This window comes from Papaver somniferum, chromosome 11, assembly GCF_003573695.1.
Source record: "Papaver somniferum cultivar HN1 chromosome 11, ASM357369v1, whole genome shotgun sequence".
NCBI classification, from domain to species: Eukaryota; Viridiplantae; Streptophyta; class Magnoliopsida; order Ranunculales; family Papaveraceae; genus Papaver; species Papaver somniferum.
In genome coordinates this window covers 57,601,297-57,628,676 of record NC_039368.1, presented here as the reverse complement: position 1 = coordinate 57,628,676, position 27,380 = coordinate 57,601,297, and the positions used below count along the sequence as shown (strand labels likewise).

The window sequence follows — 27,380 nt, the reverse complement described above, 5'->3', positions numbered from 1 at the left end:
TCCCGAAATGATCCAATTGGCTCAATGCTTTCATCAAATTTTGTTGATAGATGCTACTTAAAAGACAAACAAGTATAACATGCCGTTGTTGAACATTGCTTGCCATACTTCGGACAAAAACACGTTTACGATTGCATGGGGTTTAATGGATCATGAGAACAATGTGAGTTTCATTTGGATGTTGGAGACGTTGAGGTTCATTTATAACGGTGATAATTTTTCAAGGGTTATTCTAACGGATAACGATCAAGCCTTAATGCATGCAATAGCGGTAGTGTTTCCGGAATCCCAAAACTTGCAATGTATGTGGCACATTCAATGCAATCTCAAAACCAATTGCCATCATCATTTCCAAGCTAAAAGACCAAGGAAGGGTACCAAGAGGTTAAAGGAAGAGGATGAGCACATTAGTAAATTAACCGTGGAAGAACGTAAGGAAGAGGATAGGCTATTTGAAGAAAAGTGGAAGGAGGATGGAATAATTTGGAAAATGTTCATGAAAGCATGGGACAAAATTGTTTGGTCGATGACCGAGGAAATTTACGAATGTAACTTGAAGAAATTTGAGGATGAATACGGCACAGACTACCCAAAACCGGTTGAGTATTGTAAAAAACAATGGTTAACGATTAAGGAGAGGTTTGTGTTTGCATGGACATATGAATATCGTAACTTCAAGAACGAGGCGACAAGCATTGCGGAGGGGTCTCATGGTCGACTAAAGAAAATACTAATTGGTAGTCAAAATGGAGTTGTGTCGATCCAAGAAGCAATCCATGAATTCACCAATCGTGATCTCGTAAAGATTAGGAAATGTATGCAATTTAGTGTACACCAATTCCCGATGGAACATATTAAGGAAAAATTGCTTCTAAGGGGAGTTGTTCATAAAGTTTCAAGATGGGAAATAAATCGCATGATGAAACAATTGAAGTTATATAAAACTTATGATGACGAGAATACGGTTTGTGTTTGCAAGGATATGATAGGTATTGGACTCCCATGTCGTCATAAGTTGGGTAGGTATGTTGAAGTGATTGACATCGATGATATTCACCCATTTTGGAAGCAATTAAATTTCACTCCGAACACCCCGATAGTTGATGATCCGTCTTTCTTCGAGTCGGAATTGTGTGCACGAATAGCCGAGCGTTACGCTACATCAAACGGCACCAAAAAGCAAATATTGATGCATAATTTGGAGGAAGCCCTTCACCCTTGTTTAAGGGAGGTTGATGAACCTATTAAGAAAAAGAACACCGGTAGGCCGAACACCGAAGTGTCGAGGACCATCCAAAGAAAAGAGTTGAAGGAGTATTTGTCTAATAAAAAAATATTGTCTAGGCACGAGCGTTCGGAAGCCGAATTTGAAGATGAGCCGGAACCTAAGAAAAGAGGTCGTCCAAGAAATGATCAAAGTGGACCAACCACCCGACAAGTAAGTCAACCCAATGTTGTTGAAGAAGTTGTTGATCAAATGAACGCCTCGCAACAAACCCAACCAATGGAAATTCTTACTATAAAAGAGGACAAAGGTACTCTTCGTTTCCCTAGAGATCTTAATGGAAGACCAAATCGATCCACATATACAATATACAAAGAGTATTTGGAACAACTCCCTCCACTTATCATTCCATTTGTTTTGTCGACCGACGAGGTTGATGGGGATGGAAATTGTGGGTTTCACGTTGTTACGGAACAAATGGGTTACTTTAGAGAGGCGGATATCGAAGATGTCACCCAATGCCAATATTTAAGAAATAAGATGGCGGTACAACTAGTGAAGGACAAGGGTTTTTATATGGAGATGATGAGGCGAGGAGATAGATACGACAAAGAACAAGAGTTCAAAGACTTAGTTGCGCGTGTGAAGTGTCGAAAGGGATTGAAGACAATCGGATCCAAGTATTGGATGACAATGCCTAAATTTGGATATCTCCTAGCGGACGTTTTGAATTGCGTGGTACATTTCTTTGTTCCTCCTATTTATGGACTTAGCATGACGTTTGCACCCACAAGAACGTCTTGCGACGAGTCGGTTAAAGGTAGAAGAATCGTAATGGCATTTGTGAATGAAATGCATTTTATCGGTTTAAGAGTAAAGAAATATTGTCCGTTACCTCCGTTGAGTAAGTGGCACGATTACTTCCCGATGAACCATTGCAAGGATTGGGCGAAACAATATGAGTCCAACATGGTTGATTGGGATCGTGTTATGGACAACAACTTTCCCGCTGAGTTACTCGAATTGATCCCCTCGGATGATGACGATGTTTGATCGTTTTTTTTCGAGGAATCGGCTGAGTTACTATAATTTTTTTTGAAACTATGTAATCGGAACAACAGTATTATAACACTTCAATACGATTAATCATATTCGGGAATTCCATATTTTATCAAACCGCCGATTAATATTAAAAATTTGAATTTACAGCACTCAAACATCACATGTTATTCTTTTTTCCCAGTCCGAGATGCAACAATCAACGCGGATTCGAAATGTAGAAACGACTCTCCTCTCCACTTGGAATAAGCATCTTGTGCCGCAAACCTGTCGTCTCTGTGCCTAGCAAGAATACGGTTGTACTCGGTGCACAATTTTATAACATGGTGCACCCTTGAAGAAACATGCGATGGTTCATAATTGTGGCGTGGCTTCTTGTACTTACCAACAAAAGGACCCAATGAAACGTTAATCCAAAATATACGATCGTCCTGCTGTTCTTTGGGTAGATCTTTCACAATGTAATAATTTTTTATCCATTCGGTCTCTTCCTCAACTTGTTTTAATCTTTCTCTATGATGGAATTGTTCTTGACCTCGCTTCTTAGCCTTGATTTCCTCTTCCTCCTCCTCCGTTGCCACTAACGATGGTTTAATTTTTTTTGGGTTGTTTGTTCCTTTTTTATATTTCTTCTTCCATTGTTGCAATTGATGTAGTTGTTCGCTTGCATCTTCGAAGTATGTTGTTGATTGATGATGGACTTGCCATTGAAAAGGTTTTTCATTCCGATTTTTTACTCAATAATAACTGAGAGGGGTTACCCTCCTTATATAGATTAGAGTTCCAACGGATCTAATTTTTGAAAATATGGCCGTTGAGGTTTCGTATCATTGGTGCACTACAATCGGTTGTTAACGATACACGTATTACCCCCGAATAAGACATTCGGTGGCAAACTTAAATTCTTATCTACCGATTAAGTTGGAAGTTACCAAAACTTAATCGGAAGTTAAATTAGTTACCAAAACATCCGAATATGGGCTGTCTAACCTTCAATATTGGCCCTTGGAATCACCTGGAGCCATGGCGTGGTTTGTTTTGAACTTGTAATATTCGGAGGATAATTTTTTTGTAAAGTTCCGAATGTACGATGGCCCAAAAATCAGAATTTGGGAAAAACTTATACTTTTCAAATTTTGTCTTTGAACTAATCGGAAGTTAAATTAGTTACCAAAACTTCCGAATATGGGTTGTCTAACCTTCAATATTGGCCCTTGGAACCACCTGGAGCCATGGCGTGGTTTGTTTTGAACTTGTAATATTCGGAGGATAATTTTTTTGTAAAGTTCCGAATGTACGATGGCCCAAAAATCAGAATTTGGAAAAACTTATACTTTTCAAATTTTGTCTTTGAAATAATCGGAAGTTAAATTAGTTACCAAAACTTCCGATTATGGGCTGTCTAACATTCAATATTGGCCCTTGGAACCACCTGGAGCCATGGCGTGGTTTGTTTTGAACTTGTAATATTCGGAGGATAATTTTTTTGTAAAGTTCTGAATGTACGATGGCCCAAAAATCAGAATTTGGAAAAACTTATACTTTTCAAATTTTGTCTTTGAAATAATCGGAAGTTAAATTAGTTACCAAAACTTCCGAATATGGGCTGTCTAACCTTCAATATTGGCCCTTGGAAACACCTGGAGCCATGGCGTGGTTTGTTTTGAACTTGTAATATTCGGAGGATAATTTTTTTGTAAAGTTCCGAATGTACGATGGCCCAAAAATCAGAATTTGGAAAAACTTATACTTTTCAAATTTTGTCTTTGAAATAATCGGAAGTTAAATTAGTTACCAAAACTTCCGAATATGGGCTGTCTAACCTTCAATATTGGCTCTTCGAACCACCTGGAGCCATGGCGTGGTTTTTTTTGGACTTGTAATATTCGGAGGATATGTTTTTTGTAAAGTTCCGAATGTACGATGGCCCAAAAATCAGAATTTGGGAAAAACTTATACTTTTCAAATTGTATCTTTGAACTAATCGGAAGTTAAATTAGTTACCAAAACTTCCGAATATGGGCTGTCTAACCTTCAATATTGGCCCTTGGAACCACCTGGAGCCATGCCGTGGTTTGTTTTGAACTTGTAATATTCGGAGGATAATTTTTTTGTAAAGTTCCGAATGTACGATGGCCCAAAAATCAGAATTTGGAAAAACTTATACTTTTCAAATTTTGTCTTTGAAATAATCGGAAGTTAAATTAGTTACCAAAACTTCCGAATATGGGCTGTCTAACCTTCAATATTGGCCCTTGGAACCACCTGGAGCCATGGCGTGGTTTGTTTTGAACTTGTGATATTCAGAGGATAGGTTTTTTGTAAAGTTCTGAATGTACGATGGCCCAAAAATCAGAATTTGGAAAAACTTATACTTTTCAAATTTTGTCTTTGAAATAATCGGAAGTTAAATTAGTTACCAAAACTTCCGAATATGGGCTGTCTAACCTTCAATATTGACCCTTGGAACCACCTGGAGCCATGGCGTGGTTTGTTTTGAACTTGTAATATTCGGAGGATAGGTTTTTTGTAAAGTTCCGAATGTACGATGGCCCAAAAATCAGAATTTGGAAAAACTTATACTTTTCAAATTTTGTCTTTGAAATAATCGGAAGTTAAATTAGTTACCAAAACTTCCGAATATGGGCTGTCTAACCTTCAATATTGGCCCTTGGAACCACCTGGAGCCATGGCGTGGTTTGTTTTGAACTTGTAATATTCGGAGGATAGGATTTTTGTAAAGTTCCGAATGTACGATGGCCCAAAAATCAGAATTTTGGAAAAACTTATACTTTTCAAATTTTGTCTTTGAAATAATCGGAAGTTAAATTAGTTACCAAAACTTCCGAATATGGGTTGTCTAACCTTCAATATTGGCCCTTGGAACCACCTGGAGCCATGGCGTGGTTTGTTTTGAACTTGTAATATTCGGAGGATAGGTTTTTTGTAAAGTTCCGAATGTACGATGGCCCAAAAATCAGAATTTGGGAAAAACTTATACTTTTCAAATTTTGTCTTTGAACTAATCGGAAGTTAAATTAGTTACCAAAACTTCCGAATATGGGCTGTCTAACCTTCAATATTGGCCCTTGGAACCACCTGGAGCCATGGCGTGGTTTGTTTTGAACTTGTAATATTCGGAGGATAATTTTTTTGTAAAGTTCCGAATGTACGATGGCCCAAAAATCAGAATTTGGGAAAAACTTATACTTTTCAAATTTTGTCTTTGAACTAATCGGAAGTTAAATTAGTTATCAAAACTTCCGAATATGGGTTGTCTAACCTTCAATATTGGCCCTTGAAACCACCTGGAGCCATGGCGTGGTTTGTTTTGAACTTGTAATATTCGGAGGATAATTTTTTTGTAAAGTTCCGAATGTACGATGGCCCAAAAATCAGAATTTGGAAAAACTTATACTTTTCAAATTTTGTCTTTGAAATAATTGGAAGTTAAATTAGTTACCAAAACTTCCGAATATGGGCTGTCTAACCTTCAATATTGGCTCTTGGAACCACCTGGAGCCATGGCGTGGTTTGTTTTGAACTTGTAATATTCGGAGGATAGGTTTTTTGTAAAGTTCCGAATGTACGATGGCCCAAAAATCAGATTTTGGGAAAAACTTATACTTTTCAAATTTTATCTTTGAACTAATCGGAAATTAAATTAGTTACCAAAACTTCTGAATATGGGCTGTCTAACCTTCAATATTGGCCCTTGGAACCACCTGGAGCCATGCCGTGGTTTGTTTTGAACTTGTAATATTTGGAGGATAATTTTTTTGTAAAGTTCCGAATGTACGATGGCCCAAAAATCAGAATTTGGAAAAACTTATACTTTTCAAATTTTGTCTTTGAATTAAATTAGTTACCAAAACTTCCGAATATGGGCTGTCTAACCTTCAATATTGGCCCTTGGAACCACCTGGAGCCATGGCGTGGTTTGTTTTGAACTTGTAATATTCAGAGGATAGGTTTTTTGTAAAGTTCCGAATGTACGATGGCCCAAAAATCAGAATTTGGGAAAAACTTATACTTTTCAAATTTTGTCTTTGAACTAATCGGAAGTTAAATTAGTTACCAAAACTTCCGAATATGGGCTGTCTAACCTTCAATATTGGCCCTTGGAACCACCTGGAGCCATGGCGTGATTTGTTTTGAACTTGTAATATTCGGAGGATAGGTTTTTTGTAAAGTTCCGAATGTACGATGGCCCAAATACTGGCCCCAAAATGGGATTTTTCCTATATCAGAAATTTTGAGATTTTTTCAATATATACATTCGGTAGTGAGTGTTCTTCCGAATACTGTGTGTCTACTTAAATATATTCGGTAGCCAAAAAATTCATTAAACTACCGATTATTAGCAGTTTGTATCCAGGAAGATATGGCCACCAATATTCGGCAGATAATTATCAAATCTTTCTCCCGAATACTGTCGATGTTCTTGAGAAATGAAGAACACGACTACATTCGGAAGTAAATAAGCATGAATATCGCCCGAATCTGGATAAATAACCGATAACCCTAGAATTTTTTTTTCTCGATTCGACGAATTAAAGCGAAATAAACCCCAAAAATGATAGATTCTTACCTAATTGGGGCCATTTGAAGTTGACGAAGTGTTTGACTATCGGAATCGCTACCACCGACTACATTGTCGGGTACGCGTTCTTCGCGTTCTTATACAGTTGAAATGAGTAGAATTTTTTGATTTGGTTTTTATACAGTTTTACCAGAAGGGCATTTATGTAACTTCAATATCATATAGGGTACCCCTTAACTAGAGTCTTTGGCTGGGTATAAATTGATGGCCCCTAAATCCTTTCGGGTGGCCCCTAAAAACGCGAGGAAAAAAATCTGAGTGATTTTGCCTGCAAATTCTTTGTTTCTTGAAGCACTGCCTGATTGTGGGGAAAAACAAAAGAAGCAAAATTCTGCGAGCTCAGTTCAAAACACGATTCACTTGGTATGAATTCTGCCAAACTTCATACCACTTGCTCCTGTTACCCAAAGACTACTTGCCATCTCCTGGAAAGTTGCTAATTCTTGCGAAGTATTAGAATTTACAAATGAACTAGAATCAGGAGAGACTGATTTTATGCTACAATTCTCCTTCAGAACAATTTCTAATAAAGCCCGACCACATCTTAGCTTTCAAAAACCACTGTAGGATAAAGCTTTCAGTTGGGCGGCCATCATCTAATTGCCATTATCGAAACAGTAGAAACACAAAAACAAACAATGAACCAGTAGTAAAATAACATTCCTCTCCACTGCATAGGAATTGTTGATCCACCTCTGTGATTGGCCGTTATGCGCGTAACCACATCTTCCTGATGTGACCCCAACCAAGCCTAAGGGCAATTCCTAAGACAATCAATAAACTTATTATTTTATTGAGCCACGTGGATGAACAAACTACATTTTTCATTATAGAAAACCAAGGTAAAATGAATAAATCTGATAATTTAGGGGAAAAATATTTGATGGGGGCATTTTATGATGGGGACGTGGGGGACAAATCATGTCTTGACACGTATTTTTGGTATAAATTGATTCCGTCAAATTTTGTTTCCAAATATATAAAAAAAGTGTATTTTTGGTGAAAATATTGGTTATCATAACTAATGATATTTTATCCTTTATATTTTTGTTAACAGAATTTGTTAAAACAATTAATTGGAAAAACACATGTCAAGACGTGATTTGTTCCCCATGCCCCATCATAAAACGTCCCCATCAAAAATTTACTCTAATTTAGGCTAGTGTTTTTATTATTATAGACTAATAAGAGTTAGGTCCCACTAGTAATTTTATTGAGATAAACTAATAAGAGTTGGGTCCCACTGATTATGTAACTAATAAAATAAATAATAAAAAATAAAACCTAAATATTATAATCGAATTTTGGAGAGAGAAAACAAATGGGCGTTTTTCCTTCCAACTCCATCGTTGTTCTTTTCAACTCCCGGTTTTCATTCAACCCCCGGTTTTCTTTCAACCCAACGGTTGTGCCACGATCGCCCGGCTAGGGGTGCACATACCCTACCCATACCCGCCAACCCTACCCTACCCGCCAATTTTTTAACCGTATCCTACCCTATCCACTATTTGGCGGGTAGGGTGGCGGGTGAAGATTTTTTTAACCGCCAATAAACGGGTAGGGTGGCGGGTAAAGCTCGAAATTATCCTACCCTACCAGCCTACCCGCTTATTTATACTATTGATCTCTGTCGTTGGTTTTCGTTTAATCTCTGCCGTTGGTTTTCGTTTCTAGAAACAAATCCTATCTACATTGTTTCTATCGGTCTGCCTCTTCCATCACTTCTCTCTTTCTCGCAGCCTCAGCTCTCTCTTGGTTTCCTAATGAAACCCCTCTCTCACATATCGAATTTCTATCTCAATCTCAGAAATCGAAGATTATTCATAATCCCATCTCAAATTCAATCGAACCTTAGTCTCACAAATCGAAGCTTATTCATAACCCCATCTCAAATCAAAACTCGTGAATCAGCAGAAATCAAAATCAAACTCTTTTTATTGTAACCCAAAATCCAGTTTGATTATTGGGAAGAAGAAGATATTGAACTAGAGATCACTGAACTAATTTTTAACTTTGATTTAGTTTTTACTTGAGATTATCATTATTTGATTAGATCAGATTTGATTGGTATTTTTAATTCGATATTAAGATATAGATCCATCATCGACGACATCATATACTCTTATTGCTGTTATTTCTGGTGGTGATGAAGACCCAAGAAGAAGATCTCCTCAGGTATAAACCTCATTGTTATTACAATTTTTTTTTTTAATTTTTAATTTTTTTGATTTTCTCATGTTTTCTTCGTTCTGCAAATTGTACTTTCTTTGTAGGAATAGTAGCAACAACTTTCTTTGCAGGAGCAGCAGTTTTCTTCTTCTTAGGTGCAGCAGTAGTAGTTTCAGATTTCTTGAAGGTAGTTGGAACAACAACAGTAGTAGTTGGGTGAGGTTGAAATGGGTTTCCTTTGATTTAGGGTTTCCTTTGATTAGCAACACAATTCTTCAATTGGACACCTAACGTTTTCTTGTAACTTGCAGGTAATACATCTTTGTGTTTCTTTTCCATGTACTTGGCGATTGCATATGAACTTGATCCACCTTTCTCATTCAACCCTTTTCTTATTCAGAGTCTGAAATTCAGATTTCAGAAAGTCATGGAAAAGGGGGAAAAAACGGTTATACCCGCCACCCTACCCGACCCGCCAGAGAATGGGTTGGGTAGGATCTTACCTGTTTAATGGCGGGTATGGTGGCGGGTAAAAATTTTCTTAACCGCCAGTAAACGGGTAGGGTGGCGGGTATAGGCCATATCCTACCCACCCTACCCGTTGTGCCGGGCCTTCCATCGAGCGCGCGTCTCTTCTTCCAACTCACTCAACAAACAAACCAACAAATTTGTTGGTTTGTTCATCCGTTTTTCATGTTTGTTGAGTCCATAGTGGGATCAAAATGAACAAACCTTTGAGTTGTTGAGTCCATAGGAACTGCTCTAATAACTATAAATAAACAATGGTCACAAGGACCCGACTCCTGCTCAAATATTAATTAGTGCAAGCCACTATTTATAACGATTCATAACCTTCCACCGAAATAAAGAAGGAAAGAAATCTAATTAGGAATCCAACATGAAAAGCAAAACTATGTCACTCATTTTATCAGATACTTCCTACATCAACTTTGTTGCTAACATTAGACTAAAATTTGAATATATTCCTACGGACCTTTAACACCAATCTACAGGTTAGTGATATTCTGGTGTTGGTTCTTTCAATGATTTTGAATTGTCCAGAGCTCTCAGCCCCAACCATATCCTCTGTATCTAGCAAAGAGGGAACTCGTCTGTCATGTTTCAGACCTTCGACAATGTTCACAACCTGAAGGAAAACTGGTTTTGAGTACTCTGAAGGAATCCGTATAAACAAACTTAATTACATTATTCGTTAAATACTCTAATTCTACTAGATAGAAATCTTACCTTATCCAACTGGTGCACATTTCTATCCTCTATACCATGTAAATAATCTAGAAACTGAGGAAACGGGTGAGACGATACATTCATTGGCGATCTCAAGCTATTAGGTGAACAACTAAAGATATTGAACAAGTAATGTACAACACCTGAGTATGCTTCATCTTTGAATATTAGCAAACTGCAAGGCATCAGTAGGATAGAGGAGTGCTGGTGGTTCGGCAAACATATGTCCGTCTCGTTTTCAGAACCCACTTCGTTTGAACTTGAATCACCATCAGCAGCATATCTACCAGATCTACTTGATTCCATCAACCTAGAATGAGGGGTAAAGTTCATAACAGCAGGTGATCCAAGAGAGATTATTGCTACAACAGGAAAATATGCAGGACCATCCTGGTGCGGCTGAAACATTGACAACATAAGCGGAAAAAAATTTGTTACAACCCTACAGGATTTTGATGTTCAGAGTTTGATCTGAAAAAAACCATAAACAGAACAACAGACAGACCATAATATGTCAATCAACAATACAAACACACCGTAGTTAACTGATAGCTAGGCCACAAAAACACTTCTAAAAGAATTAACATCTGTAATTGTCGTTTACATGTGTTCGTCACAAAAATTTGTTACTACCGACATTTTGATTTGTTTGTTCAACTTAATTTTGCTTAGAGAAGCTATTTTTCTATATATTTTGTACTCAAACATATGAGGTTAATGAATGCATGCTTCACCGAAACTATAAATCTGTGCAAAAATAAAGCTCACAACATAAAGAATCAGCAAAGTATAGGATTTCAACGTTAAAACGATAGACACCAAAAACAAATAGAGATTGAACTAGCAGAAACAAAGAACTAGGTCAACTACAAACCATGATCCCCTGGTCAGGGAGGTATTCGTTGATGAGCACATGGTTGATTGGTGACGGGAACAGTCCAGCTTCTTCGCATATTCTTTTTGTTACCCTTGTTAGCCAAGGAGGTACTGCACAAGCACACGAGAATGATTATGCTTTTCTTACAAGAGTTCTCCCATGTGATCGACTTAAAAGACATACCCATTAAGCTGGGGATATAACTGCAGGCACAAAACAGTGTGCATATTTTGAGTTTTATGGAGGGTACCCGCAAGCTTGAGATTTATGGAGTGTAAGCATCAAATGGGCAAATCTGCAAGCTTTGATGCTACCGTAATATGGGTACAAAGATTACCAAACTAGGGTTTTGTACACAAGTTCATACAGTATAATTTACCCAGCTAAAGAAGATGAACTTTACTCACAGTTCTGTGGTAAGAGACCCTTTTCATGTACAATACCACCTGCCACAATTATAAAAACTAAAAACTCAGGGTCTGAAACAAAGATTTAGGTTGTCACTCAAAGATTAAGGAAAAAAGAGAAGAAAATAACGAACCCCAATTTTGTAATCTCCTGTTCTTCAATGATTTCCACTTAGATATGGGAGATTGGTAAATCTGTAGGAGAAGTAAAAAGAAACCCAAATTCACAGAATATACAAATAAGAAGAAAAACTCAAATGAGCTTGAAGAGATCGAGATAATTACATGATTAAGAAACTGGGTTTGTTCAGAATCTGATATGAAATCGGGAATATAATACAGAGTTGGCAAAGACCCAACTTTAAACTTTTCCAAATTCTCTATTCTTCTTCCATTCTCTTTCTGCTGTTTCAGTCTCCGCTGCAGCTGTTGCTTCTCGTTAGTTAGTATATAAGTTGCCCAGTCTAGAGACTGTAGTGTCTAATAAATCCGAGGATTACAAACACAACAGGGATATGAAATAAAAAGTGGCGGACCCTCGTCAGGCTTAGGGCGATTTCTCTACGATCCAACGACGGGTGCAGGGGCGGAGTCAGGATTGTAAGTTAGATCGTTCGCAATGAACGACTAAAACCAAAAGTTTGGCCCACAAACCTACCGCAGAGGGACGGACTAAAAATTAAAAATTAGAGTATAACCAAATATCAAACTATATTTAGTCTGAAATTCGGACCAAAACTATATTTGGTCGAGCGTAAGTTAAAAATGCGCTTGATACCAGACGCAGATTAAAAATTCGTTTGGAACGGGACGAATATATAAACTATGCACGTAATCCAAGCACAGGTTAAAAATTCGTCTGATGGTGGGACGGATATTACACATACGTTCTAATCATGGTCCAATATAAAATGGGGTGGGCTTATAATGTTCGCTTGATAACAAGCGAAAGTTTAAACCACGTTTGAACTAGGCGGGGTTATAATGTGCGTTCGCCCAAATTTTGCTCCTATCGTAGTGCGGCAACACGGAGTAAACGAAATCCTTTTAGTTTCTTTTCGGTTTTTGCTTTTTGGTTATATTCGCACCATTGCAGTTGTTCTTAGGGGTGCAAAAAGAAAAAAATCCTTCAGCATTTGTCCCTTTACTATTGAGATGTATGCCAATCAAAATGGGTCAGCTGCTTCTCTATTTCAAATTTTTTTTGGGGGATATTCCCTCGACGAGTTTAGTATTATTTATTTACATTTGAGTATATGTGGCGTATCAAATCAGCTTTGTTATTCAGATAATCCCGCGGTACGCTAAGAGCAACTGCAGTGGTACGACTATAACCAAAGATCAAAGACCAAAACGAAAGACCAAATATGAGTTTAGTCTGCACTGTGACGCCAGGGTAGAGGAGTATATTTAGTCGAGCGGATGTATAATCTACGCTTGGTTGTGGAGCGTACATATAAAGTTCGTCCCGTTGAGGCGTAGATATAATGTACGCTTGTTGTGGGGCGTTGATAAAGATTACGCCTGTTGTGGGGCGCGCATATAGTTTACGCCGGGAGAAGGGGCATTGGTATAATCCACGCATGTTGGGGAGAATGGGTAAACGACCGCCTGAATGAGGCGTATGTATAATCTCCGCTCAGCTGTACAAACGTAAACGGCACGTGAGGCATGAACCGTAATTTTTGAACCTTAATTTTTAGTTTGTTTAGTGCTTCGTATTTTTGATCTTACTAATAGATTAGATATTATCTTATTTCCTTTCTTAGCATTATTCTCAATTACTGTGAAGTATTCTCAATTACTGTGAGATACTCACTGACATTCTTTTGACATATAATAACGAATAAGAAAAGGGAAAGCTCTGATGGGAGTTTCACCATTATCCAAGATGGTATCATCCTAAAACCGATCCATGAATCCCTCTTCTTCTCTTACTTAAAAAAATAAATAAACCGAATGGACGGTGAAACGAAAAAGTTACATCCAGCCTTTGCTGTCACCAACATCAAAACTCTTATACCCATTCTCTGGACATCAAAAGGATGAATATTCTTCATGTGTTTTCCTTTTCGAACTCCATCCCCAAGCTCATAATCTAGTTTTTCTCATTGACGGCTCAGCAACTCCAACAGATCTTGATGCCGCTACCGTAAAACAGCTAGATGCACTCTGTCGCCACTGGATGTTCTCTACCATGGCCAAAGATTTAATGCTCACTGTTCTCAAATCAGGCAAAACTACTAAAGAAATCTGGGATCACCTCAAGAAGCTCTTTCAAGACAACAAAGGCAGCCGCGCAACAACCCTTGAAAGTAAGTTTGTTAACCTTAAATTTACTGACTGTAATGGTGTTGATGATTACTGTGATAAACTTAAATCGTTCTCCGACCGATTAAGTGATCTCGACTTCCCGATGAATGACAAGCGTTTGGTTATTCAACTTGTCAATGGCCTTCCGGAGGAATACAACACTGTTGCATCTTTCATTCAACATTCCATGCCTAGTTTTGATTCTGCCAGATCTCAACTGAGAACGAAAGATATAAGGAGTTCTCAACAAACCCTAAATCCTACACCGACAGCACTGGCTGCTGCTGCCTCCCCTGTACAGCACCAAAATCAGCGACAACATCGTCCCAGCAACAGCAAACGTGGTCCATGACCACCCTCCAGCGGTAATGTTAACTGGACCCAAAGCCCAGCGGCCCAACCACCTCTCCTGCCAACTCCCAGCATGCATCACACATCCCAACAGACTCCAGGCTACTCTCGTCAGCCCAACTACCAGCCTCACTGGTCTCCCTACTGGCATGTGCCTCCCTGCCCGTACCCTACAGCCGCTGCTTGGCAACCACGCCCTCCACAACAACACCAACAACGCTCCCAACGCGCATGGTCACTTGGATTAGGTCGTGGCCAAGCTTACTTCACTCCGACCAATGAAGTTCTCCAACCGGATGATATTTCAGAGGCATATAGCTCCATGAGTCTTCAACCTCCTGATGAATATTTCTATATGGACACCGGCGTTACCTCACATCTTACTTCAAATCCAGGTACGCTGCATAACGTTTTCAAATCTAGCAATGTTCGCTCTATTCTAGTTGGCAATGGCAGTAGTATACCAGTTACGGCTAGTGGTACCAAGTTCATACATCTTCCTTATCATCTTCTTCATCTAAAAGATACCCTTGTTGTCCCTGACATTATCAAAAACTTAGTGTCTGTCCGCAAGTTTACAACTGATAATCATGTGTCTGTTGAGTTTGACCCATCTGGTTTCTCTGTGAAGGATTTGATTTCGAAGAAGACTATTCTACGATGTGACAGTTGGAGAGATCTATCCTATCACCAAGTCCATCGTATCTCCTCCTACTCCGCTCTTGCCTCAACCTATCTCTCTTGCTGTTTGTTCGCCAGATGTTTGGCATAACCGGCTTGGTCATCCTGGAAAAGATATATTAGATGCCTTACACACCAAAAGTTTTATTTCGTGTAATAAAAATTCATGTTCTCAACTGTGTCATTCTTGTCAAGTTAGCAAACATGTTAGATTACCATTTTTTGAGTCTCATTCCAATACTTTTGCTCCCTTTGATATTATTCATAGTGACTTATGGACATGTCCATCACATGTTGAAACAGGTTTTCGATATTATCTTATTTTATTGGATGATTTCACTAATTATCTATGGGTTTATCCTTTAAAATTCAAATCTTAAGTTTACACCAAATTCTTGGAATTTCACTCTTTCGTTAAAACTCAATTTGAGCATGACATCAAAAGTTTTCAATGTGATTTAGGTCGTGAGTTTGATAACTATTCTTTTCATAATTTTGCTCATACAAATGGATTTGTCTTCCGTTTCTCTTGTCCTCAAACCTCCTCCCAGAATGGCAAGGATGAGCGTATGATTCGTCGAGTTAACGACATTACTCGTACTCTTATGTCTCACGCCTCAATTCCCTCCAAATATTGGGCTGACTCTCTTAACATGGCCGTCTATCTTCATAACATTCTTCCTACCAAAATTCTCCATTTTCGATCTCCTGTCTTTGCTCTCTATGGTCGACAACCTACATATGATCATCTTCGTATTTTTGGATGTCTTTGCTATCCTAACCTTTCCTCCATCACACCTCACAAACTTGCTCCTCGCTCTACCAAATGTGTATTTCTTGGTTTTCCTGCCAATCATCGTGGTTATCGTTGTCTCGATCTTACCACACATAAAATCATTATCTCTCGTCATGTAACCTTTGACGAAATTTTCCTCCCTTTCGCAACACCTACTCCCACCGGTCATACAGACTCAGAACCCTCTCCCTCACCTATCCACCACTATTTTGCTGACACCCTTGCCTATCCGTCAGCACCTCCCTCATCCCCTTCGTCTGATGTCCTCAGTTCCCCTATTCCATATATTCCTCCTCACAGGCGCAGACCTACAGTGCCTCCCACTTCTTCCGCTACCACATCTACTAGTCCAGCTCCCACTTCTTCCGCTACCACATCTATTAGTCCAGCTCCTACTACTTCAAATGAACAACCTACAATCTCCATTCCATCTGCCTCCCCTAGTCCAGTTTCTCCAGTTCCCACTCTTGTACATCCTCCCACTGTTACGGCTCCACCCATCCCTCCTCCCTCTCATCCGGTCACTCGGGCCTCCCGAGGCATTTTTTGCCCCAATCACAAACTCAATCTTCATGTTCAGTCCAAATATAAGATCTCTCTGTTGCCTCGTTCCCACCTTTATGCTCTTAGGGACCCTAACTGGAATGCAACCATGCTAGATGAATACATTTCCATGTTGAAAACTAATACTTGAGAACTTGTTCCTCGGCCACGAGATGCACATCTTATTCGTTATATGTGGGTTTTTCGCCATAAATTTCATGCTGACGGTTCCTTGCAGCGTCACAAGGCACGCAGTTTCCAATGGTAAGTCCCAACAAATTGGAGTTGATTGTTTTGAAACGTTTAGTCCGGTTGTCAAACCAGCGACTATTCGTACAGTGCTTACTATTTCCACGTCACGTTCTTGGCCTATACATCAACTGGATGTCAAGAATGCGTTTCTCCACGGGGATTTGACTGAGACAGTTTATATGCATCAGCCTCCGGGGTTTGTTGATCCTGAACACCCTGATTATGTATGTCGACTTCGTCGTTCACTTTATGGTCTAAAGCAGGCTCCTCGTGCATGGTTTCAGCGATTTGCCAAGTTCATTATCAATTGTGGTTTTCGGGGTAGTGTATGTGATCCCTCTCTCTTCGTCTACCAATCCGGATCCGAGATGGCATACTTACTTTTATATGTTGATGACATCATTTTGACAGCAAATACTGATCATTTTCTTGGAAAATTTATTACATTGATGAAACGAGAGTTTGCCATGACTGACCTTGGCCCGCTGCATCATTTTTTGGGTATTTCTGTTAACCGCTCATCTTCAGGCCTCTACTTGTCTCAGTCAGTTTACGCGAAGGACATCATCGCTCGTGCATCTATGACAAACTGTAATCCTGTGGCCACACCAGTTGATACCAATTCGAAACTAAGTGCAACATCCGATCCTGTGATCGAGGATCCTACTTTATACCGAAGCCTGGCTGGGGATCTTCAGTACCTCACCTTCACTATACCAGACATTTCTTATGCAGTTCAGCAGGTATGTTTGTTTATGCATGACCCTCGCGAGCCTCACATGCAGGCCCTTAAGAGGATCCTTCGTTATCTTCAGGGTACACTTGATCATGGCTTGTTCCTGTCTGCTACTACACTCACTGGATTAACTGCTTATTCTGACGCTGATTGGGCTGGGTGTCCAGATTCCCGTCGATCCACTTCCGGATACTGCATCTTTCTAGGTGACAACCTAGTTTCTTGGTCTTCTAAGCGTCAGGCAACTGTCTCTCGCTCAAGTGCTGAAGCTGAATATCGGGGAGTGGCCAATGCTGTTGCAGAGACTACTTGGCTTCGCAACTTCCTTCTTGAGCTTCATCTACCTCTACGACGTGCCACCATTGTATACTGTGATAACGTCAGTGCCGTCTATATGTCTGGTGATCCTGTGCAACATCAACGCACCAAACATGTGGAGATTGATATACATTTTGTTCGTGATCGCGTTCGTATTGGTGATATTCATGTACTACACATCCCCTCGGAAAATCAATATGCTGATATTTTTACCAAGGGCCTTCCACGACAGCTATTTACTCGTTTTCGTGCTAGTCTGAGCGTCTGCTCTTCTCCCGCTCCGAATAAGGGGGTGTAACAGATTAGATATTATCTTATTTCCTTTCTTAGAATTATTCTCAATTACTGTGAAGTATTCTCAATTACTGTGAGATACTCATTGACATTCTTTTGACATATAATAACGAATGAGAAAAGGGAAATCTCTGATGGGAGTTAGGCTTAATGAATGTGTTAGGCTATACATGACTCAGCTAGTTTAGAGTCAGAGTCATATTAAAAAAATTCTACTGTCAGAAACTTGGAATTTACGAATGGGCGGAGGTATTAGGTCCTCTCATCATGGGGCGTTAACTATATGCACGTCCGAGTTGGGGCGTTGACTATATCAGCGCCTGACTGAGGCGTATGTATAATGTTAGCCTCATTGGGGCGTTTATTATATCACCGTCTGGCATGGGGCGTAAACTTCAACAACGCCCCGTCGGGCGTACATTTCAGCACCGCTCCATTGAGGCGTAGTTTATATACACGCATGTTCGTGGGACGAATATTATACATGCGCTTCATGTGAAGCGTACTTTATATACACGCCCGGTGACAAACGAAGATTATACGTCCGCTCGACTATATATAGGTTTGGTCTTGGTCGGGGACCAAATATAGTCTGGAATTTGGTCTTGGTCCATATTTTAGTCTTTACTCCGTCCCGTTGTGTCTGCTCTCTGGACCATAATTATAAGTTTGATCGTCCACTGTGGTTGCTCTAAGGTTTAAAATTCTAATTTATAATTGATAGTCCATGTGGAATATTAAATTAGGTTTTTCCATCGCTAATTTGTACATAACATCCTAGATAGATTTTGTGTGGACAAGGGTTGGTTGAGCGGCTAAGATTCCCGCCAACTGCTATATCCAACAACAACTTTTTTTTTAATTCAATATATTACACTTTTCCTTCGACCTTTCTGCTCACTCCTTCAATATTTTTCTTGTATAAATATTATAGTATTTCACTATTAAAAAATATTACATTATTTTATATGTACAAACTATTAAAATATCTCGAGCTACTACTAAAAGGAGAAGAAATGAAAACCCTCCGAGCAGTGCTATCCCGCACGACCTTGTGGGAAGCTATCCCACTCAAGCGGCTTCTTTACCGTTAGATCATGCTAAAACCCAGATCTAACAGCCTTGAACCCTTTAGGGAAATGGTGGGTCATATCCTGAAAGTGGTGGGTGCTTTCCTGAAAGTGATGGATCCTTTCCTGAATGTGAATCTAATCGTTGATTTAATCATCCAACGTTAAAGAAGCCGCTTTTGCGTGAAGCCATCCCGAAAAATCATGTGGGATAGCATTTGTCAAACCCTTATAGTAAAAAGCAACCAATATCTTCAACGGATACTGAGTCTAGTTTGGATGACGATCGTGGTTATGATCGTCCCAAAAAAATATCTGGTAGAAAATCAGTAGAAAGTTGAGGTCATATTTATACAAAAGTTTGGTGGGATAGGATATAAAACCAAGATGTTAGGGTATGACTTATGAGAGTGAGAGGGTTTTTATTTGTCTACCTGAGGATCTGTTCCTTTGGTAAGATTTATAGCTTTGAATACATTTCTGCTGAATGCGCCTTCCCTACTTATATATGTCTTATTGACATCTCTACAAATATAAATTCGGGAGTAAAGTTTACCGAGTCCACCTTCATTGGCGACAAGTTTGTGGCGGTGCTTCCTCGAGTAAGCATCACAACATAATTATGCATTAGAACCAAAATGCTCATTCGATAATCTTCGTAGCAACATTGACGGTTCCTTGGGTAAGCATCACAACATAATGGTGTCATAACATTATTAATGCTCCCACAAGTAAGCAACATGGGTAAATGTTACATCCTCAATCAAGGATCAAGCATTTTGATATCGCAGCATCATGATGCTTCCGTAGGTAAGCAACATTCGCTAATGTCGTTTATCTTGGTAAGAGAGAAGCTTATTAGTATTGTTGCATTACGACGCATCCTTTGGAAAATTTACATAAATAGCGTTGCTTCCTTACGTATGCATCACGTGCTACACTATTACACCCTTTAATGAACTTCGTCCCAAAATCCAAAATGAAATTATTGTGGACAAGCTTCACCGGTTTAAATTTTCTGAGCATGTGTCTTATACCATAATGTTCAGAAATCCCACAAGACTTTACAAAAAAATTTCATGGACATCAATTAGGACCTTATGAGCATACGTCCCATATTGCATATCCAGGTGTTCCAAAAGATCTACAATGCTATCTAGAAAATCAATTTGGATCTACTGAGCATATGACTCATACCACATACTTTGGAAATACCAAACAATTTCTCAACACGAGATCCTAAGTTCATGACCCATGCCGCAACACTTGGGAATCCCCAAAGTTCAAAGTTCAGCAAGGATCACTAAAGGTAGTTTTCAAAACTAAGAGAATCCTTTATTTTAAAATATGACAAGCAATTTCTAGCGCAATACTATGAGGACCAAAATCTAATGCCAGAGAAATCGTATGCAAGCCACCGTTCCAAACGATCTTCCAGGTTGCGATTGAGGTAGTGGAATCTAGCCGACACGACAATGCCTACCTTTCCAAACGGGTGAAGATGATCATCCCCATTATGTGCCACCATTTCAGATCGTCTTCTGGGTCACCAACTATATAGTAGGTCCCTGATAAGAAACGGTTTGTTTCTTATTCACGGACAGCAGAAACAAGTTCAAAAGGTCATGATTTTAGGAACCAATAAACCAAACAGTAACGCTTTTCTTAATATTTTTCTTGTTTATTATCAATGAATGGAAAATGCCTATTTATAGGCTACATTACTTGGAAAATAAGAAAACAATCAAATAAAATACCTATTTTTTCATAAAAAAACTCTTAATAAATTAAATAACTAAATACTAAATTATAAAACTTGTTGTTATCGCGCTTCGCAGTGGCTAGCCAAGGCGGCTTCCATAATTTTGCTAAACTTGACCCGTATAATGGACTAAGAAGACCAATTATGCTTAACCGATGTATCGTGTCAGCAACGTCGACTTAGACGATAAGACGTGGTCTTATGATTCCACCCTCCTTAAATGGGACTTTACCCTCAAAGTCCACTATATACATTGGCTTTGTATATGATCGTATCGTTCCACCCTCCTTAAATAAGACCTTTCCCCCAAGGACCGATCTCTGTACAACTACAACTTATTTTTCTTCCGTCTTCGACTCGGTGCATGATACTTCGATAATACCAGTGGAACAAACATTTTCAATAACCTCGATAAACATGTGTGGTGACATATAATTGCAATCATGAATTGCTTCATTTCGCTCATATTTAGCTATTTTAGTCGCTTGATATTCCTCGTAAGTCATCTCTCCAAACTTAGATAATATACCACACAAAAAATTATACAAAGATCCCATATAAAGAGTTTCCCACTTATACCATTTTAATGCATTCCCTTCTAGATGTGCTACGACTATTACAGTTTTCCCATGCGGTGCAATATTATTAGACTCCAAATATGATTCCATTTCAAATGACCACTCCATTGCATTAGTACCATCAAAAATTGAAAGGACTGGAGATGAGTTTTTGTTTCGGTATTTATTGTCCCAAGACATACTGGTTTGACTGTTGGGCTTCACGGGTAATGGGATGACTGTTGGACTTGGATAAATGGGCCTGAACTACCAATATGGATGGAACAAAATACAAATGATTTTTTAGGGACCATGGTTTTTTTGAGGGGATCATGGTTTTATTAGGACACATTTCCTATAGTTATACGGGGTGTCCTAAAGTGTTGAAATGACTAACCCACCATTAACCTAATTTAATTTAGAACCAACCTAATAACCATCTATATATATATAACCACCATCTCTTCCCACCACCACCGCCCACCACCGTTGATTACCACCACCACCACCTCCGATTATCATCACTACCAACCACCGATTACCATCACCGCCCACCACTGCCGATTACCACCACCACTACCACCACCAACCACCAATTACCACCACCACCTCCGATTACCGCCACCACCAACCACTACCACCTCTATATATATAGCTTAATTTAAAATATTAACAAAGATATTCTCACAAACCCATTATTTGTGATTCGTTTTTGGTTGAATAAATGAGAAGTAATCATCAAAATGAGTTGAAAATGGAAGTTGCAGAGAGGTTTAATGGAGGGTTTTTTTCAGAGAAAAGTTCGGTTACGTCGCAAAAAAAAAGTCTCAGCCGAACTTTTAGTTTGGTTACGTCGCAAAACGTTCGGTTTCGTCGCAAAAAGTTCGGTTATCACGAATTTATTTTTTCTTAACCGAACTCAGAGTTCGGTTGATTCGCAAAAAATACTTTTAACCGGACTCCTTGTATTAGAACAACACAAGTCTATAAGTTCGGTTCCTTCGCAAAATAAGGATATCACCAAACTTTAAGTTCGGTTGGTAGAGCAATTTGATATGTAACCAAACACACAAGATGTACCCAAATAAATTGTTAAGTTCAAAGTTCGGTTACCTACCATTTTATACTAGGTAACTGAATATAGCACTGTAACTTTGATTTTTTTTTTATCAGTGAGTTCGGTTAGATACGCTTTTGTATAAAAGTTTGCGAACCAACTGAACTATGTACTGTTGGTAAAATTTTATTTTCACGTAAATTTCGGGTAGTTATTGTTTGCAAAGAAACCGAACTTCTAGACCCTAAAGTTCGGTTACATTGCGGGCAAACCGAACATTACACTGTACGACCAAAACCTCCATTAACGAGCGAGTTCGGTAACTTGCGTGTTTGGAAAACGTAACCGAACTACACTTTCAGGTTTGTTCAGTTACATGTTCTTGACATATGGTAACCAAACTGGCCCAAATCCACATAAAAAATTTCATTTATGTTGAAAGTTTGGAGCAATTAAACCAACATATCTAAGTTTGAAGCATACCTGATAACCCAAATGCTCTTCATCCGATTGTGGTTGGTAAATTTTTTTCATGTTTTTCTTCTTCATCTTCTCTAACTTTACTCTCTCAATAATTCTACTTCTTTAGCTTAATCATTTCACTAATGATTTCACTAATCATTACCCAAAATTAAGCAGGAGGGTAGTTTAGGTATTAATATAAATATCTAGATAAGGGGTGAGCTAGATTCACTTCTAAATGTCTTACCAAAAATAGAACCATGGTCCTCCAAAAAAACCATGGTCCCCAAAAAATCGTTCCAAAATACAGTAGTTGTAACTTGGGTTGTAACAGATGATACGGGTGAGTGGACTGTTGCCGCTGACAACGGTTTAAGACCTTTATACATGTGTAAGGTGCAATTGATATGCGTTTTCACCTAGGGTTTCGACAAATCCAACTAATGTGAAACGAATTATGGAACTAGCGAGATTAATCTTACCTATCAATACGGAACCATAAAACACCAACACGCTGGTGACGTTGGATTGGTTTCTTCGATATTAACTTCTCTAAATACAACCAGTAAGGTTTAATCTTATACTTGTGATATCTTTGGTGTTTCTGTACCGATAAAGCTCTTGTTCAGCTCTCATACTTGGTCACAAACAAACAATACTTCAGTATTTCTTTTATATTTTTTTTGGTGGATACGGCGAAAGATGGTGGTGGTAATGGGTGAAGCAAAGATAGTCGATGATGATGATGGCGGCGGCGGCGGAAGCTGGGATAGGAACGAACTTATCTGATACCAATGATAAGAAAGTGTTTGTTTCTTATTCACTGCCAGTAGAAACAAGCTCAAAAGATCATGATTCTAGGAACCAATAAACCGAACAGTAACGCGTTTCTTAATACTTTTTTTGTTTATTATCAATGAATGGAAAAGGCCTATTTATAGGCTACATTACTTGGAAAATAAGAAAACAAACCTAAAAAAGATTACTTTTAATATAAATCCTAATTCTAATAAAATACCTATTTTTCATAACAAAAACGCTTAATGAATTAAATAACTAAATACTAAATTATAAAATTTGTTGTTATCGCGCTTCGCAGTGACTAGCCAAGGCGGCTTCCATAATTTTGCTAACCTTGACCCGTATAATGGACTACGAAGACCAATTATGCTTAACCGATGTATCGTGTTAGCAACGTCGACATAGCCGATAAGACGTGGTCTTATCAGTCTCCATTTAAGGGCTGGAAAACTCACAGTACTTGACTAAGTCTATCTCAACTTGCAAAGTGAGTGGCTTAGCGGTTATGAATTTGCTTCACAAGCCACTATTGGCCTACTCTTCCAACTAGTTCCTTTACCTTTCAGGAATTTTTTTCGTAGTTTCATTACAAACCAGCATTGATGAATCCCACACGTACTTTTATATATGAACTTAATATAATACCAACTGCGATGGATCAAAAAATTCATGCCTCTGTGTGCCGAGCCCAGCAGGCCGATACTTAGCAATGTTTCACTCATAACGTAGTGAACTAGGCCGTAAATGTAATACCCGATATTCGTATTTACGTATCGCGTCGGGTAACAAACCAACTTTTTAAGACGATTCCACTAAGCAAACTTAGCGTCTTCATCAAGGAGGGATAAAGGTACAGTCATCTCCTACAATTCCACAGACGCACTCCCAACAAAGATATAAGAGAACTACATGAGCGACCCATCTCTAACTATAAGAGAAGGATTTGTTGGAAAATTAACAAATATTCTTCTCTCTTCTTTCCATTTACGAACAAAGATGTTAAAATCAATGATCTTAATGTTAGAGACACTAAGAAACATTACTTTCGTGAGAAAATACCATCTATAAAAACTATTTTCCAAGCCAGTTATGAACGAAGAGCATAATTTTAGCGATATGACTCACATAAGAATTATATCTTCCCTAGCCATGTACGGACGTAGAGATCAAAGTTCTCGGTCTTATTCCCTAGCGATTATGCATTCAGAGAGGAAAGACGAAAACTAAGACCATCTTATGAAATCCTTGCAATATATTTATAAAGTGTGATCGTGGAAAGATCAAAATTGCATATCTTAAAAATATTTTACTCTTATTTATCCAGGTATGAACAAAAGAATTAAGAGCTTAACTTATAAGATATTCATTTATCACCAGAAATATGGTAATGTATAACAAATCTTACAAAACAAGCAATACATATAATAAATTTATAAAGATTAGGTATCACAATCATCTTCAAAGTAACATTAAACTAAATAAATTTTAATCGTTGAAAAATCATAATATTTGAAGTTGCTAATGTATCACATAAATAAGATACTTCAAAATCCAGTATTTCTCCTTAAAACAATAAGTTTAAATTCCCACAAGGAGTTAACCAAAAACAAAGAAGAGGAAGTGAAGGAGTTAAGTGTCATCTTCACTCATAGAAGAGTCAACTCAAGTAACTTGAATCTTTTTCGTATCTTCCTTGATCTCGGGAAACTTTGTGGCAAGCAAGCCCAATTATTGTCGCACACATCTTACCTCATTGTCTACCTTTCAAACATACTTGAGAATTTGTTGAAGTAGACTCAAAGAGGTAGGGTCCCAAGGACTAATAGATGAAGGAGAATGAAAATGCGGGGGTACCAAAATACACCACCACTTATTTCTTAGGAAATATGTATGGAAAAACCCAATAGAACTCCGAGAGTAAAACTCAATCAAGGAATAATATCTAGAGTTATATCTCTCTCTCTTGCGATTAGAACGCTACAGAAACAAATTCGTAAACCTAATCACAAAGAGATTACTTGGACGATACCAAAGATCAATGTCCAAGAATCAATCAAGTCGTATCCAACAAACTAGGTCAGATGTCTCTGCTATGATTGATAAATGTACAACCTGTGATATTTCAATCATAAAGATAAACAATATAATGCGGAAAAAGAAATAATACATACACCAAATTTTCTGTTAACGAGGCAACCACAAATGCAGAAAAACCCCGGGACCTAGTCCAGATTGAACGCCAAATTGTATTAAGCCGATACAAACACTAACCTACTACTAATTAACTTCAGACTGGAATGTATTTGAACCCTAAAAGGTATCCCACCGGTTAAGGTACAGTCGTGCTCCTTACGCCTCTTGAATCCTAATAGGACTCCGCGCAATTGATTCCCTTAGCTGACGTCACACCAACTAAGAGTTGCTTCAACTCAATTGAAGACATACATTGAAATAATTCAACAATATTTTTAATGGCATTTAAGAGATTTTCGTGTCTATAGATATTTATTTACCGTATTCCTTAAGAATATAGTTTGACAACCTTTTAGGACAACAAAGCCTAATAAGTAATACCCTTGACTGATGGATTCTAGACTTTTACCCTTTTCAAGGGATATTTTTTTAGATTTTTTTCATCAACTATTAGATCAGAAACCTTAGTTGAGTTTAGCGCGTCCAGAGGGACTAAACAATCAGTTGGTCCCCTAGATAAAATACCCTGAAGTATCCTTAAATAATTCTGGTGTACGTTACAGGCGTAAGAAACAAGCCTTCCAAAAGTATTGCCCCATCAGGATAATGTTTTTAAGATAATTACAAACGAACATAGACTTATTAAGTCTAACAGTTTTTTTTCGTCTATGATACCAATTGAAAAGGAATGGGTACCACACCACCAAATTTTTTTCGCTCGGCAACATGTATGGACAAAAGCTAATACAATAACAAGTAGGTCAAAGCAAAAACCCTCGAACAAGATTGTATATAGTGTTTTTTATCTTTCTCTTTCACAATCAATATGTATAGATCCAAGGGTCCACACACCTAATTGTGTAGAAGAGTTTTTGGAAGATCCCAAAAATCAGTATCCAAGATCAATCTGGTGTATCTGAATTGAGAAGATCCGAATTCTAACAAGTATGAAACTTGCAATCAATTTAAGATATGAAATCAACAAGAACGAGTCTTCTTTTTTTATCTCAAATATTATAAACATAAACAATATAATGTGGAAAAGGAAATACACAACGTACCCAAAATTTCGTTAACGAGGAAAACTGCACCTGCAGAAAAACCCCGGGACCTTGTCCAGCTCTGAACACCGCACTGTATTAAACTGCTACGCACACTATGTTAGTTTGAACTGGAATATAGTTGAAACTGAATTAACCCTCGAATAAATTCAACTGCACTCGTGTTCTTTACGCCTCTTGAACCTCGTAAGATTATGTTATAGCCTAAGACTTTTGATACCTATCTTCCGCTAACAGACAAGCCTATTTGATTTCCTTTTTGCTTTTTGATATGTTCCATTCTAGGTTTGTAAATATGTTTGCAGTAGACAAGGTCAAGCAAACCTCATGAATCCAGAACACTTATACTCCGTTAGCTGAGAAGCCTGAATACTAACCACCTCTCAAGAAAAATCCACAAATCAAAGAAGAACTTAGATATCTATCTTGAAGAATCACAAAGTCTGATACGAAGAAAACTTTGTGCTTTTATATATCTCGCTACTGATCCATGATTACGAAAACCTCAAAGATCGATAAAAACAAGATCCGAATTCAAGAACTGT

The 27,380-nt window shown here is 38.3% G+C and overlaps 2 protein-coding genes across 2 annotated transcripts; one reads left to right on the top strand and one right to left on the bottom strand.

Annotated features, from left to right (window-relative positions):
* Nucleotides 1-9,832: 9,832 nt before the first annotated feature.
* LOC113324447 (alpha-ketoglutarate-dependent dioxygenase alkB homolog 6-like) lies at nucleotides 9,833-13,787 on the bottom strand. Its single transcript, XM_026572768.1, has 8 exons — nucleotides 13,722-13,787; nucleotides 11,874-12,068; nucleotides 11,723-11,783; nucleotides 11,589-11,627; nucleotides 11,179-11,291; nucleotides 10,448-10,703; nucleotides 10,305-10,351; nucleotides 9,833-10,203 (listed from the first exon to the last, which is right to left on the bottom strand). The coding sequence occupies exons 1-8, from the start codon at nucleotides 13,785-13,787 to the stop codon at nucleotides 10,024-10,026; spliced, it is 957 nt and encodes a 318-aa protein (XP_026428553.1). The 3' UTR covers nucleotides 9,833-10,023.
* Nucleotides 13,786-14,253, top strand: LOC113324446. The gene has a single exon (XM_026572767.1). It carries the CDS (start codon nucleotides 13,786-13,788, stop codon nucleotides 14,251-14,253), a length of 468 nt encoding a protein of 155 aa, XP_026428552.1.
* The last annotated feature ends 13,127 nt before the right edge of the window (nucleotides 14,254-27,380 follow it).

Bases quoted from the DNA above. Each gene is read 5' to 3' on its own strand.
- LOC113324446 (XM_026572767.1), top strand. From the start codon at position 13,786: ATGGCCAAAGATTTAATGCTCACTGTTCTCAAATCAGGCAAAACTACT.
- LOC113324447 (XM_026572768.1), bottom strand. From the start codon at position 13,787: ATGGTAGAGAACATCCAGTGGCGACAGAGTGCATCTAGCTGTTTTACG. The intron at 12,069-13,721 runs GTTGGAGTTGCT...CGGATTTATTAG, and splicing joins CGGTAGCGGCATCAAGATCT to ACACTACAGTCTCTAGACTG. The intron at 11,628-11,722 runs GTTCGTTATTTT...TAATTGTGGCAG, and splicing joins CAGGAGATTACAAAATTGGG to GTGGTATTGTACATGAAAAG.